General features: G+C 40.0%; 1 protein-coding gene across 1 annotated transcript in view; it reads right to left on the bottom strand.

Annotated features, from left to right (window-relative positions):
• SLC6A2 (solute carrier family 6 member 2) overlaps positions 1-14,033 on the bottom strand; it is a 126,236-nt gene that overhangs the window by 99,905 nt on the left and 12,298 nt on the right. The window contains exons 2-3 of the mRNA XM_072117653.1: positions 6,597-6,743; positions 5,964-6,385 (exon numbers count right to left, since the gene is read on the bottom strand). Of these exons, the coding sequence (XP_071973754.1) occupies positions 5,964-6,282 (319 nt within the window). The 5' untranslated portion in view covers positions 6,283-6,385; positions 6,597-6,743. The remainder of the gene's footprint in view (positions 1-5,963; positions 6,386-6,596; positions 6,744-14,033) is intronic.

Raw genomic sequence — 14,033 nt, 5'->3', positions numbered from 1 at the left:
CTTCAACCACACAGCTACATGCAAATATTATATGGCACCTATTCACAAATTCCTTACAACCTTCTGACTTACTCTTGCTTTGAATGTCTGTCCTTTTATTTCTGAGAGCCAAGAATACATGCTCAAACAGCAGCAGGCTGGAAACCTTATACAAGTTTCCAGTATAGTTTCTGTGTAAATTCATTATGGTTTTCTATATCTCTGCTTGCTGTCGTTCTATAGAAAGCTTCTATGTTTACTTCCAGTGGATAGAAATCTGTCAATGGTCTTGCCGTGGACAGGTAGGGGCACAAACTGTAATTTTAACATGGCTCTAATTGCTTTCTATGACAGTAACGGCTCATGCACCTGCATGTCCATCACAAGACCATGGACAGATTTCTATGCACTGGAAGTAAACACAAAAGCTTTCTACAGCAAGGACAGTAAGCAGAGATCTTGGAAACCATGAGGAAATGATACAGAAAGTGTATTGGAAATGTGTACACCTTCTCAATACACAAACAATATCAATGATTTGCTGAAAGTGGACAACCCCTTTAAGGCCCGGCTCAAGAGTCCACCAGCGAATTCACCTGTTCATCTGTGGGTGAATCTGAGTCTTTTATTTTGGGATCTGTAGATTCCATGTAAGAAATGGTCAGGCATGCAGGTATGTAACAAGCAAGATACAGAACTGATTATCTTATTTTAAACTGTGGTTTCTATATCTAATTAATAATTATAACAAATAAGCATAAACTACAAATCAGACAGAAGAAATATAAGGAGTTTGAATCCATGTTGGCCAACCAAAATCATCTTGGGTAATCCCAAAAAGTGCACTTTTGGGAAATTGTGTATGTGTTCATTCGTAAATGAGTTATGTTCCCTTATTAATTATATATTCTATTCTCCAGTAGGAGCAAGGATTACTAGTATTACATCTGATGTCACTAATAGGGCTACAGGTACTACAAACAAGATATATGTATAAATTATATAATTTATGCACATGAAAATTAAGCAATTCTGTATGAATGATGGTAATCTCCAGAGGGCTCTTGGATCACTTTGAGTCTCATGTCACTATTTACTTGCTCTCTCTAAATCTTCCTAGTTTGCTGCTTATGAACTATTAAGCCTTAGGGACATTAGGGTTAGTGTATGCTTGCTCTGAGTCTGTTAGTTGTCATAACAATCTATCCAAAGCTTTTCATTTGTGATTTCAGCTATTTCCTTCATTCCTACTTGTTGCACCTATTCTTTTTTTGCCAAATCTACTTCATATTTCTTCCATTTTCCATCAGTTTGAATTACAGTCTTCCTACTATTTTAGTTCATAACCTTTCCATTGGTCAAAGGGCATCCACAACCAGTGGTGAAACATTTCAGAGTATCATCATAGTCTTCTTATTCTGTTTCAGCAGTAAAATGATAAGGTGTTTAGTACTACAGGATAGCAATAAGAAATTATATATAGGCTTAGGAAGTATTTAAAGGGGTATTCCGGGAATATGAAAGTCTTACACAAAAACCCATGATGATATAAATAAATGAATACAACAATACTCAATGTCATTAGTCACAAAACGGAGCATAAATAGTTTGATTTTATGATTTATAAAATGTATGGCCTCTCTTAAGTAGGTGGATTTATCAATAAGATGGGCGCCACTGGAAACTACAAGTCCCAAGATCCTTTAGTTCTTAGTAACTCCTCCTAGCTCTTATGCTCTTCCCCCAGTGATGATCTAACAGACTTTCTTGCTCTGTTACCATAGTAATGATGTGTAACTGCCATCACCACAAGACTGGCTATACAGGATGCACTGCAGCCAACCGACTACAGCCAAACTTAGTGGTGGTCACATGACTTGCCCAGACAGGTGCAGGACATTTGATGTGGACATGTGACCAGCGGCCATCTTCTGTCCTGTGTCTGCTCCGCAACGGACCCCGCAGAGGAAATTGACAGACTGAATAAAGGGCCAGTAGCATTTTAATTCTTCATTACAGTCTATGCCAGCAGCATTTTTCTGCTAAATGGAGCAAAATTTTAAATAACAACTAATTACACATTAGCTTATATTTTGAGTACCCATTTGTATATGAATTATGCTAAATCCTGGAATACCCCTTTAACTTTACTCTTTTTATCCCTTGCAGGGTTATGTGAAAGTCATGGATATCCAATTTGAAGGTGTTCTTCAAAATGAGGCTGTTGTTTTTTTCATAATCTTCAGCAATTATGTTAATGGGCCCTGGTGTGACCGCAATCTATGCACCCCCTCAAGTTATGCCCCTGTTTTCAAGTATTTTTTAGTATTATTGATAATTTTAACAATAGTAATAATACTTTACTAGCCCAAAAACAATGAGTTGGTAAGTACGATGATATGTCCTTGGTGGTGCTGGGGGACAGCTCTACCCAGAATCAATAGCCTGTGCCCTCTAGCATCTTCAGAAATGGACCCTCTTCCTTTTCCTTCAGATAAATATAATATATGATAAATTATGATCGAAGATTTCACCATCAAGGTATATCCTACTGGAATAAACAAGATTTTCTGGCATCCCCTTGAAAAGAGTGAACTATACTAAACTAAAGTTACCTATACAGTTACAATTTACTTGTCGCAGTTGCTGCCAATTTTTGCCAAAGAAATAGTCAATAACGAATATTCTATGATTCATTTTCTGGCTACCTTTTTTCAGAACAGTTTATCAATGCTAGGTATATCTACTGAACAGCAGTATAAGGTTCTAATGGGCACCCATTCCGCTTCTAAGGTCTTATGGGTACCTTTAATCAAATAAGATAATTAGAATAAAAAGCATAATTTTCTTTATTTGTCTATAATACATGTTTTGGCTTCCAACTCAAGCCTTCATCAGGTGTCCTCCAGAATCGTAGTTGAAGAAGGCTTGGGTTCCAAGCCAAAGCTTTGTACAGCTAAACAGTAGAGAAAATGATGCCTTTTATTCAAAATCATTTCATCTGGTGATCTTACGGTGGCATTACTTGTCAATTCTTGTACAAACCATTGGGTTCATTTTCAGATATCCTTTCCCTTCTGTTTTTACTCCCTATTCCATTCATTCTAAGCGCTTCATAGCAATATACGAACAACAAAACCCCCTAAGGCGAGAGTTAATACCTTACTTTATTTAATATCCATCCATGTGTTCCCAAAAAAATACTAAAATACTACACACAAGTTTTACACTGTTTAATGTTCCATCTTGTCTTTTCTTGACTTTTCTATTCACACTCTTTTACCCTTCATAAGGTTATGTTCCAATTCCCAGCTATTTCACTACTCTAACCAGCGTATTATAAGTCGATCCCTTTTAAGCTAATTTCATGACTGCATTTGAGGTTCCTTTAGGATTCCACCATAAAAGCTGGAAAAAAAACATGCAAGTCTATGACAAACACCATGACAGGAAAGTAATGGACTCCATTATAAGTCAGTGGCTTCTGTTGTGTGCCATTGGAGCTATGTGGTCCAACATAGCCCTCATTTTCAGTTTTCTGTTTCTATTACAGAACAGAAATACGGAAATGTGAACACAGATGTGAACCTGGATTTACAAAACACGGATGTTCTGACTTGGATGTTCCCTCTATTCATCAATGCTCTGAAAAAGTGCAACCTTGTCATTATCCTTTCTTCTACATTTTGTCTTCATATTTAGCTATAGTTATAAAACATAAAGTTTATTGTCTGTGTTTTCTATTCTCTGCAAAATCTTAGTAAATAAGACCATTAAACATTGTGAGCAATTACATTGTGTAAAAGAGAAAGCTAGCCCATAATGGGTCAATGTGGTATGATAGGATCCATTGCTAGCTGAGTTTTGGGAAAACAAAGGGAGGCATTTATTATAGGCTTTGCACCAGTTTTTTGTGGCCGTTTTATTTTCTTTTTTGCTGCCCAATGTACAACATATTTTTTATAAATAGGTGTCACAAATTAGCTTATTTTCTGACACTCACATCTTTTTTTTTTTTTGTCACTCAATGACAAACTTTTAAATACTTTTGAATACACTTTTCCTGTAATTTCCCGGCACTTTTTTGGCACTATTTTTGGCTCAAAATAAAACCTATGAAAAACAATTATACCAACTTCTTAACCCCTTCATTTCTGAAGCTCAATTGTTCATCTTTTGATGCAACAAATACATTAAGAAACGGCCACAATAAAAAATAATAAATGCCCCCCAAAGTCTTCAACTCTATTGAGTAACAGTATGCATGTTACACCTTACGGAGATAAACTAGGCACATAATCATAAAGTTACTTGAATTTCCTCCATGGGTCACTTTGAGAAGCCTATATTGCAGGTGTATTGGGGTATCCAAACTAGGGCCTAGATCTTATTTTTAGGTCCGGTAGGATAATGTGTATTGAAGCAATTATACAGTCTTTGGGGGAGATTATCAAATGTGTTGAAATGGAAAGCAGTGCAAAGACCAGACAGTCTCATCCTGGATGATAAATCAGGTGTAGTTTAAGACTGTGGAGTCATGCTTTGCACCATCTATTAGTGGGTTTACGCCAAAAAACTTTGCCACAACTTTGGCGTATTTGCAGAATTTTTGTTACAGACCTTTTTTTACAAAAAGTCTAAAACCCTTGATAAATGGGCAATGCATTTCAAATAGTCTTTTGGGGCAGAACTTTGTCTCAGACAGTTTGATAAATCTCCCCATTTGTCACTGTTGGCATGTACATAATCGCTAATGGAGGAAGCCACAGAAAAACTCTTTTATAAAATTATCTTAGAAATTAAATTCTCAATGTATTTTGTTTGGTTGTTTAAGGAGTAATTTTGTATGATTTCTATGATGTGGTTATTTTTTGCTTTAGTCATGTTTTTACCACAATTACAAAAAAATAGAATGCAAAATATGTAGTAAAGAAAAAGAAATTGACCCAGCCATAAACATTTTAAGAATGAAAACAGTTTGGTTACACGTATATGAGTTCTCATACTCCTAAATGTATCCATGTGTAGAAATACATTAATAAGATTGTCATCTACAAACATCAAAATATGGTGAATCTTAAATATTGCCATGTACTGGAAATATGTCGCTTTCAGCAGATGCAGGGAGTACTAGTTTTGTAACAGCTGGAGAGCCACAGGTTAGAAAACAGTGATGGATAAGGACCATCGAGAGACATTAGTGTGCATGAAGCCCTACAATGGATTCCTTTGCTGAAGCAAAATAGAGTGTGACCTCTGGATTAGAATATACTATGCCAAGTATGTGAAGTGGAAGTCAAATATTTCTTGAGTGATTTTTTTATAAATGTACAGTAGGTTGCTAGGAAAGAAATATTTTCAGATTTTAGTTTTGTGACTAGAGGTTTCCAAATACCAGGGGACAGAACTAGAAGCAGATCTGAAGCATCTGCTGTGACAAACAGTAGAGAAGGAATTTCTGGTGATAAACTTATAGCAGAGCTACATTCAGATGCATTGGTGGTCATGATACAATACACAAGCTTATGTACAAAAAATACTAATATCACAGTGAGCACAAAATTATCCAGTTGATATTACATAATATTCATAGTCTCTAGAGATATAGATTCCTGAACATTTACATGATTCAGATGTGGGGACCTATACTGAGTTATTATAATTTATGTTTGATTTATCGGAACTGTGAGCGACCTGGTGAATAAACATAACTGGTAAATTTCACCTCCAATACAGGTATATAAATTTGTATTGTAATGATTATGTCATGTTCCAAGAAATCTGATAAATAATCTATATTGTGTTTTATATATTGTATTTTCATTAGGCGGAATAGCACATAATAACAAAGATGGTAACAAGTGAATGAATATTTCTTTGCAGACTTATATATTTTTATGTACAGTAATAGTATTTACAATATTTGTATATTTCATCTCCTTTTCAATAAAAGTGTAAAATACAACAAAAAGTCTCACTCTTACCTCCTCCATTTTTATAGCAAAGGTAGGGGAATCTCCAGACATTTGCCAGATCCACAGAAAACCCAACTACTGATAGAAGAAAGTCTATTTTCTTGCCCCAGTGCTCTCGTTCTTGCTCTTCCTGGACAGGAGTCTCATATTTCAGAGAGGTGTCAGGGGCAATGATGGTGTTATTCGTGTATTGGACTCCATTCTGTTCTTTGACAAGAATCAGTTCGACATCTTTCTTTTCTGGGACAGTCTCTTTGATGGGAACCACCGATGATAGTTTATGGTCAGACTGACCCGGTTTGGAACCGAACATTTTGGATGTTAACATTGAAAAACTGGATGTGGGCAAATACTTCCTGTCTATAAGGAGTATATGGCACCTTAAAATACAGTATCACTCCCGAGATTCTTGTGAAAATGATCTTCCTTTTCTACAAAAAACACAGAAATAAAACAAGAAGCAATCATTAAAGTCATAAAGTTTTTGGTTCAATAAGACTACACTAGGGATAATACATACCCTTTTACTAGAAGTAATGTATAATACAGCTGTCATCATATGGTTACTATATATTCTATATACCATGCATTTTACTATTCGGCAAAGTATACAGAATTATCTCAGTATATTCTTAGGCTTACCAACTTGAAGCAGGTAGATAGATGAATCCAGAATCCACTGGTTGGCTAACATTTGTTTGTTGTCCACTCTACCCTATCCATCACCTTCTGATTTCCAGGCGACCTTTTCCTCTGGCGAGCGTGAGGTTAGTGATTCTGCTGAGAAAACTGTGAAGAAAAGAAAGATGCCAGCTTTTTAAACCATGCTCCTCTCCGTGCACGTGCTGCCTGTTAAATCAAGACACCCACTGAAGACATTGGAAACTGAGCAGTGCCACCTGCTGATAATAGAGCAAATGATAAGCACACAAGACATTTGTTGTGTTTATACTATGAATGAGAAAATTTGGATTTCTTCATTTTGAAAAGCAATCAGGAAGCAAATTAAGGAAATTGCTCTATATCTCTCAAGCATCATGCATTACAGGGACATATAGGCAATCTGGCATATGTAAAATAGTTTGCCCTGAGGGCGCTTTGGCCAATTGCTTTAAGAAGGAAGAGATAGATTATCTGGCTCATTTCAAGTGTAATGTATATTGACAGCCAAAGTGCAACACAACAAAAATCGAGCGTTACTGAGCTGAGTACCTCTACAACACCTTTCTTGTTTTGGAACTGCACATTCTCTATAAGGCAGTAAAAATCCGCCAGGCATGTGCTTTATCCGCATGCAGTTTTTCTTTTTATGTTGATTCCTCATGGTAAGGACATATGAAAGCATCCAGATAGATAACTGTTCTAAGCCCATATGGTAGAAACTCATAATAAATACATATGCTCAGTGATAATTTAAAGCAGATCCTCCCCTGGAGACTGAAGAAGAATTAGCTAACATCTTGCAGTTTTGTCTTGAACATTTTGGTTTCCATCTCCTTTGTATATTTTCTGTTGTATTTTAATACAAAGATTAACTAGTATTATAGATTGATACATTGACCGAAATATGAAAGCATGCCCCCCACGTCAAGGGTCTCCATGTTCTTAAGAGTCGCTGCACCAAAATGTAAAATAAATCCCTGTAAAGAATACCAAATTTATCACAATGGCCCCCATTTATCAAAACTAGTGCAGTCTGTAAGATGTGCAGTTTGCCTGTGGAGTGTGCAGAATGTGGCAGTTTAAACACTAAATCATTAAAAACTGGTGTCCGTTATTCATTAATCTGGTGCCCCTGCTCTGGAAGTGTGCACAATTTTGTGGTTCACTTACTTCATGCTGCGGTATTGTGGCACACGTCAGTAATTAATGTGGCACAAACTCTGACTAAGCACTTACACGCCCCTTTAGGTGCACATTTTATTTGTCCTTTTGGACACAATGCAACTGTAACACTTAACTGGTGCAGACACATGCAAATACACGTGCAAGGTGCAAAGATATTCTTTCTAGTGAAAAGTCAGACAGAAAACTGGCACAAACGCTTAAATAAATGTGGGCCAATATTTTTTGTTTACCTCTTTGTAAGATGCAGACTTGCCTTGTGATGTTCAGGATAGGTTGCTAGCTAGCACGATCCACAGAGCAGTGTAAATAATATCTTATTAAGGCATCCACCCCTCCTCATATGAGTTAATCAGTGTGTGGTACTTATGCAACACCACTTATTTAATATTATGGCCTTTTTGTGATTTGCTCCTGTAGATATAGGTACTATACCCAAAATCTACACCATGGGTCAAGGTGCCCAGTGCAATGTGTTGCTTGTACTCAAAGTGTACAGTGTATATGATATAAGGAGTCCCTTATTTCCTGTTAAACAGCAGGGATGACCTGAAATCATGATGTATCAATATGATTCTGTCTCTCATCCTTTGAGACACAATTTGGTCAATGGAATCCAGCAATTGCACAGTTCATGATGTGTTTTTAGCCTAAATGTGACTTCAGAAGTTACATTGCATTTGTAAAAAGAAGAATAAATTTGCTGTTTCCCGGATTTAAAGGCAACTGAAATTCCTTCTGTATGGGAGAAACGAAGCACAACACTTACCGTTGTGTCTTAAAGCTTAAATAACACCAACAGGACACCAACAAGCATAGAGCCTACAGGCTTCAAGTACAACCCATGGTATCAACTGCTTTGCATCCAGTTACTTTTTACCAGAGATGGGCGAATATATTGGCAAAATTATATTCGCCAATATATACAGTTCGGATTCGCCAAATTTTTCGACAAAACTTGGATTCGACCCGAATCAAATCATGACGAATCACGTTAAAATACAGGTACTTCCTGGCTGCAGAGAGGGTGTTGTAGAACGTTGTGCCATACGCAAATATGCATAGGGAACATGGTTTGGTCTTAAAACAATGCTGTGTTTTAGTATGTGTTTTATTTCCATGGGCACTTACAGAGGCCAACTTCACCAAATAAGTCAAGCGGGAACTCAGCCTGACAAAGTAACATCTGTGCCAGCTCGAAAGGAGTGAGCTGAGGGCCAAGATCCCACTATAACATCAAAGAGTTCACTCTTTTTACACTGACATCAGATGATACCATAGAATACGACAGAACCTGTTCTGTTAAACATGGATACATGTACAACCCCCCCAAAAGAGTGGAGAAGGTGTCGGCAATAATTTTGTATTGACATCACTGATCATTTTGCCCTTTATTTCATCCGTCAGTGCCCGCTTTCAATCGGTCAATAATCCATCAGTATTGTTAAAGCCAAATACAAACAGGAGTGGATCCAAAATAGAGATGACCAGTAAATGGGATATTTGCTTGTCCTCTGTGTTATGTATCCACTCCCGCTTTTGGCTATCATCCCGACAGATGAAATGAATGGGAAAACCAAACATAGTGGCAAAATTATAGAGTGGTGGAGGGTGAAAACACCATTATGAAAATCACAAGGTGTTCCAGGGAGACAGCAGTCAGTTGGTAGCAGCATGAGTAGGCCGCAGAGTGGCACAATGACAAAAGTGTGGAGGTGGCGGCAGAAGCAGGAGGCCACAGAGTGGCACAATGACAGAGTGTGGAGGTGGCAGCAACTTGGTAAGCCACAGAGTGGCACAATGATAAAGTGTGGAGGTGGGGGCAGCAGGGGCTCACAGTGTGGCACAATGACAGAGTGTGGAGGTGGAAGAAACCTGGTAGGCCACAGAGTGGCACAATGACAAGGCATGGAGGTGAAAGCAGCAGCATGAGGTTAGTGAGTGGCACGATGACAAATTCCTTAGGTGGCAGGAACATAGTAGGCCACAGAGTCGCGCAATGACAGAGTGTGGAGGTGGGTGAGAATCCAGTCCCTGGTAAAGATGGTGGGAGGCAGATGCAGCAACTGGCAGCAATTGTGTGGCATCAGGTGAGTGGCAGCATCAGAATAGTGGCTGAAGAAGGTAGTTAGAATGCAGACTCATTTCTCAACATTTGGTTGAGGCGTCATGACTGATCTAATCTGATGCATAAGGCATTGGTGTGTTGAAATCCTGGCCGATCCAAGCCTGATTCATCTTGACAAAGATCAGTGTCTCCACATTACGTGTGGACTAGCGGGTTCTCCTTGGGGTAACGATGGCCCCCACCGCACTGAATACCCGCTCTGATGCCACACTACTGGCTGGGCAGGACAGCTTCTCTACTGCAAACTCTGCAAGTTGCGGCCACGCAAGGTTAGGTGCCAAGTAGTCCAGGGGATCCTCTACGTTAGGTGGTAAAGTGCTGTCCCAGTAGGCCACCACCTGCTGGGGCAGGGTCTGGTCCATGTCCTGCTGCTGCTGGTGGCGGCTACCCTCCTCACTAGGTGGGTGAAGGCAGTTGCTCATTAAGGACTCCAGACTTAAGCTGCTGCTGATGGAGCTGCTACTGCTCCTACCCCCTCAGTGGCCAACTTTTCTCTATATTACGCCAGTTTTTCCTCCCTCTTGGAAGCTGGAAATAAGTCACCTATTTTTGACTGGTAGGGAGGGTCCAAGAGGGTGTAGAATTCACTATTTGGCTGTCACTAGTTAGGCAAAGCAGCATGCTGCGGGCCATCTGCGCAAGTGACTCTGCGGGACTTTCGGCCTCCATCTCCACTGTATACTGCCACGGTGGGTCTGGGTCATCTGCCTCGTCTTCTGCCTCTTCCTGCTCCTCCTCTCTTGTCACCTTCTGGCAAGATGGACCTCCACATCTGTGCCACGTTTCTCCCAGGCCATTGGATGGTGACGCTGCATGTGTTGACGCAGGGCCGTAGTGCCGTTAGCTCCATGGCCATGCTGCACTTTCTACATATACACAAGCTCGGCTCCTCTGGTGTCTTAACAAAAAACTACCACAACGTTGAGGTGGTGACTTTACTTCCAACACTCTGCACTGAGTGACTACTAACGCCGCTGCCTCGCTGAGCCCCTGTGCCACTGCTTACTTGGACCTGCAAAGTGGGGTCTGTACCCCGTGGCTGTTTGGTTCCCATCCTCGCACTGCTGCCACCCTGCTGACTCACGGCCACAGTAGTGACTTGCTGCCTGCTTCGCTGCCTGACACGCAAGCTGCCAGCCTCTTCTCCCGATGATGATGATGAAGCCCTGGCTTCACCCATCTCGCAAGTGCAATCGGCTACATCATCATCGATTTGTGTTTCCCTGTCACTGTTATCCTCCTCAACGGTCTCAGTATGCACACCCTGACTACTTGCAAGTGCAACATAACCTCCAGTGCCACTCTCCACATCTCTTCTTTCTGCCCCACCTCTTCACTGCCAACTGTCCTCAAAGAATTCATCCTTGCTGTATAATGGCGCTGAGCCCAGACCACCTAGTAGATCTCTGGCTGAGGGAAATGAACAGGACAGAGGCAGGTTGAGTACAGGTGAGCGCCGCTGACCTGCTCCTGGGCCATGCCAACTGAGGGTTGTATCTGACGAACCCACGGACTCTTGGCTGGGGTTGTCCGATGTCATTTTGGAGGAAGTAGATGACCTAGTCAACCAATCGACAACCTTTGGGTTGTTTATCAAAACACTGCCGCTAGATGACACCGGCAATTCTGGCCTCACAGAGTCACCCCTGCCACGACGTCCCCTTGCTGTGCTGCAACCTGTGCCTGCCTGTCTTACATATTGGTTAATCAACTATGTAGACTTGGGGTATACAGAAGCACAAGAACTGACACCCTGAAATAGGAGCAGAAATCACTCCAGAAACTATGTGGATTTTACACAGATTTCTTCCTATTCACTTTATCAACAAAAAAGAATTGCTATTTGGGGTATACAGATCCCCCAAAATGGACACCCTGGGATTGGAGCAGAAATCGCTACAGCACAGTACAGTACAAGCAGCTAGATGCTGGAGACAGCACATGCAGTGTGAAATGCTGCGATTGGAAATGGCTGCCTGTTTTTATAGTGCTGTGTGACATCACATAAGCCTGCTGGTCGTTGATTGGCTTACAAGTCTGCACAGAGTTCTCTGCCCCATGTAACATGTTGTGCTTGCACCCATTTTGGTAATAAAGGAGAAAACAAAAACTTTGTTCCCACAAATCACCGTAAACTTCTGATTTCACCCATCTCTACTCTTTACCTTTTCACTATAGACAAAGTTTCATAGTTTATAGTTTATACAGTTGAAAAAAGACAATTGTCCATCAAGTTCAACCAAGGAAGGGATTTGATGAGGAAGGGATTTAGGGGATACAATTCTATATAACATAGCCATCAATGTTATTTAGGTGTAAAAAGGCATCTAGACCCTTCTTGAACCTCTCTGCTGTCCCTGCTGTGACCAGAGCCTGAGGCAGGCTATTCCACAGATTGACAGTTCTCATAGTAAAAAGCCCTGTCGCCTCTGGTGATTAAACCTTGATTTCTCCAAACTGAGACAGTGCCCTCTCGTCTTTTGATTTGATTTAATCTAAAGCAACTTACACCATATTTTTTGTATGGACCATTCGTATATTTAAATAGATTAATCATGTCCCCTCGTAGTTGTCTCTTTTCCAGACTAAATAAATCTAGTTGTTTTAATCTTTCCTCATAACTGAGACCCTCCATACCCCTTATCATTTTTGTGGCTCTACGTTGAACCCTCTACAGCTCCAGTGCATCCTTTTTATGGACTGGTGCCCAGAACTGAACAGCATATTCCAGGTGAGGCCGAACCAATGCCTAGTACAGTGGTAATATTACATCATGATCACGAGAGTCCATACCACTTTTGATACATGACAAGATCCCACTGGCTTTAGAGGCAGCTGATTGACATTGCATGCTGTTATTTAATTAATGATCAACTAGTACCCCCAGGTCCTTCTCAACAAGGGACTCTCCTAGATTTACTCCCCCAAGGACATATTTTGCCTTTGGATTATTAGCCCCCTGGTACATAACCTTACATTTATCCACATTAAACCTCATTTGCCAGAGGCCTCATTTGACATCTTGAAGAAACATTAGTTAGTGCAGTGCTTTGTTTCTTCTATGCTTTTATGACCAGCCATTGTGGTTAGCTGAGCACCTTCATTCCCTTCAGAATCCTCCCAAGTAACCATGTTCCTATTAAAACCACGTTCACCCTGATGTGCTGTGATGTGAATAATAACATTAATTGATGTAGTAAGGGCATGGATGTCAGAGTTTAAGGCAGAGTAAAAAATTACTGCAAGACAGCTATATATAGGGATCTAGGAGAATGTGGAGCCATGAATTGTGATGGTTAGGTCGGGTGGGAGGGATGTGTTAGGTGAAGTAAAGATTATGAATTCTGTTTTGTCCATGTTGAAGTGACTTTAGTATATCGTCCTCCCAGCTCATGTTACCAGTTCCTCGACCACTTTGCTTCTTGGCTTCCTCACTTTCTATCCTGTGATATTCCAATACTCATTATGAAAGACTTTAACATTCCTATAAATACCCCCATCTCCCCTTCTGCCTCTCAGCTCTTATCACTAACTACCTCGTTAGGACTTTTACAACTCTCTGATTCTCCTACTCTCCAGGAGGAAAACATCCTTGACTTGGTCTTTTTTGGTCTTGGTCAGTCTATAACTTCACTAATACTGCCTTTCCACTTTCAGACCATAACCCTCTCTCATTAACTGTCAAAGTTTTTCTCCTTTAAAATATTTGCAAAAATACTAGCCACAAGATTCAATTAGGTAATACTGTCCTTGGTTTACCCAAATCAGGGCTTTATGCCTGAAAGGGGAACTGACATAAACATAAAAAGCTTGCACTTAAGCATTACAGAGGGATCCTGAATTCATACTGTACTTAGATAATTGCAAGGTCTCTGACTCTGTCGAATGGCCCTATTTGTGGGCCCTTATGCCTACACTGGCTGTAGGCCCCCGTTTTAAAGCACTAGTGGGTTCTTATAAAGCCCTTACGAATCTGCCGGCGGTCTTGTTATTCAGATTTGTTTATTGTACTTTTATTTTTAAAACACTTTTTGAAAAATTGAAAAAATAAAAACTTTAAAAAAATGTTTTTCTCCTTCATGGAATATGCTCATTTATCACACTTA

The sequence above is a fragment of the Engystomops pustulosus genome, chromosome 7, assembly GCF_040894005.1.
Source record: "Engystomops pustulosus chromosome 7, aEngPut4.maternal, whole genome shotgun sequence".
In the NCBI taxonomy this organism is placed as follows: domain Eukaryota; kingdom Metazoa; phylum Chordata; class Amphibia; order Anura; family Leptodactylidae; genus Engystomops; species Engystomops pustulosus.
This window is presented reverse-complemented; position numbering and strand designations above follow the sequence as displayed.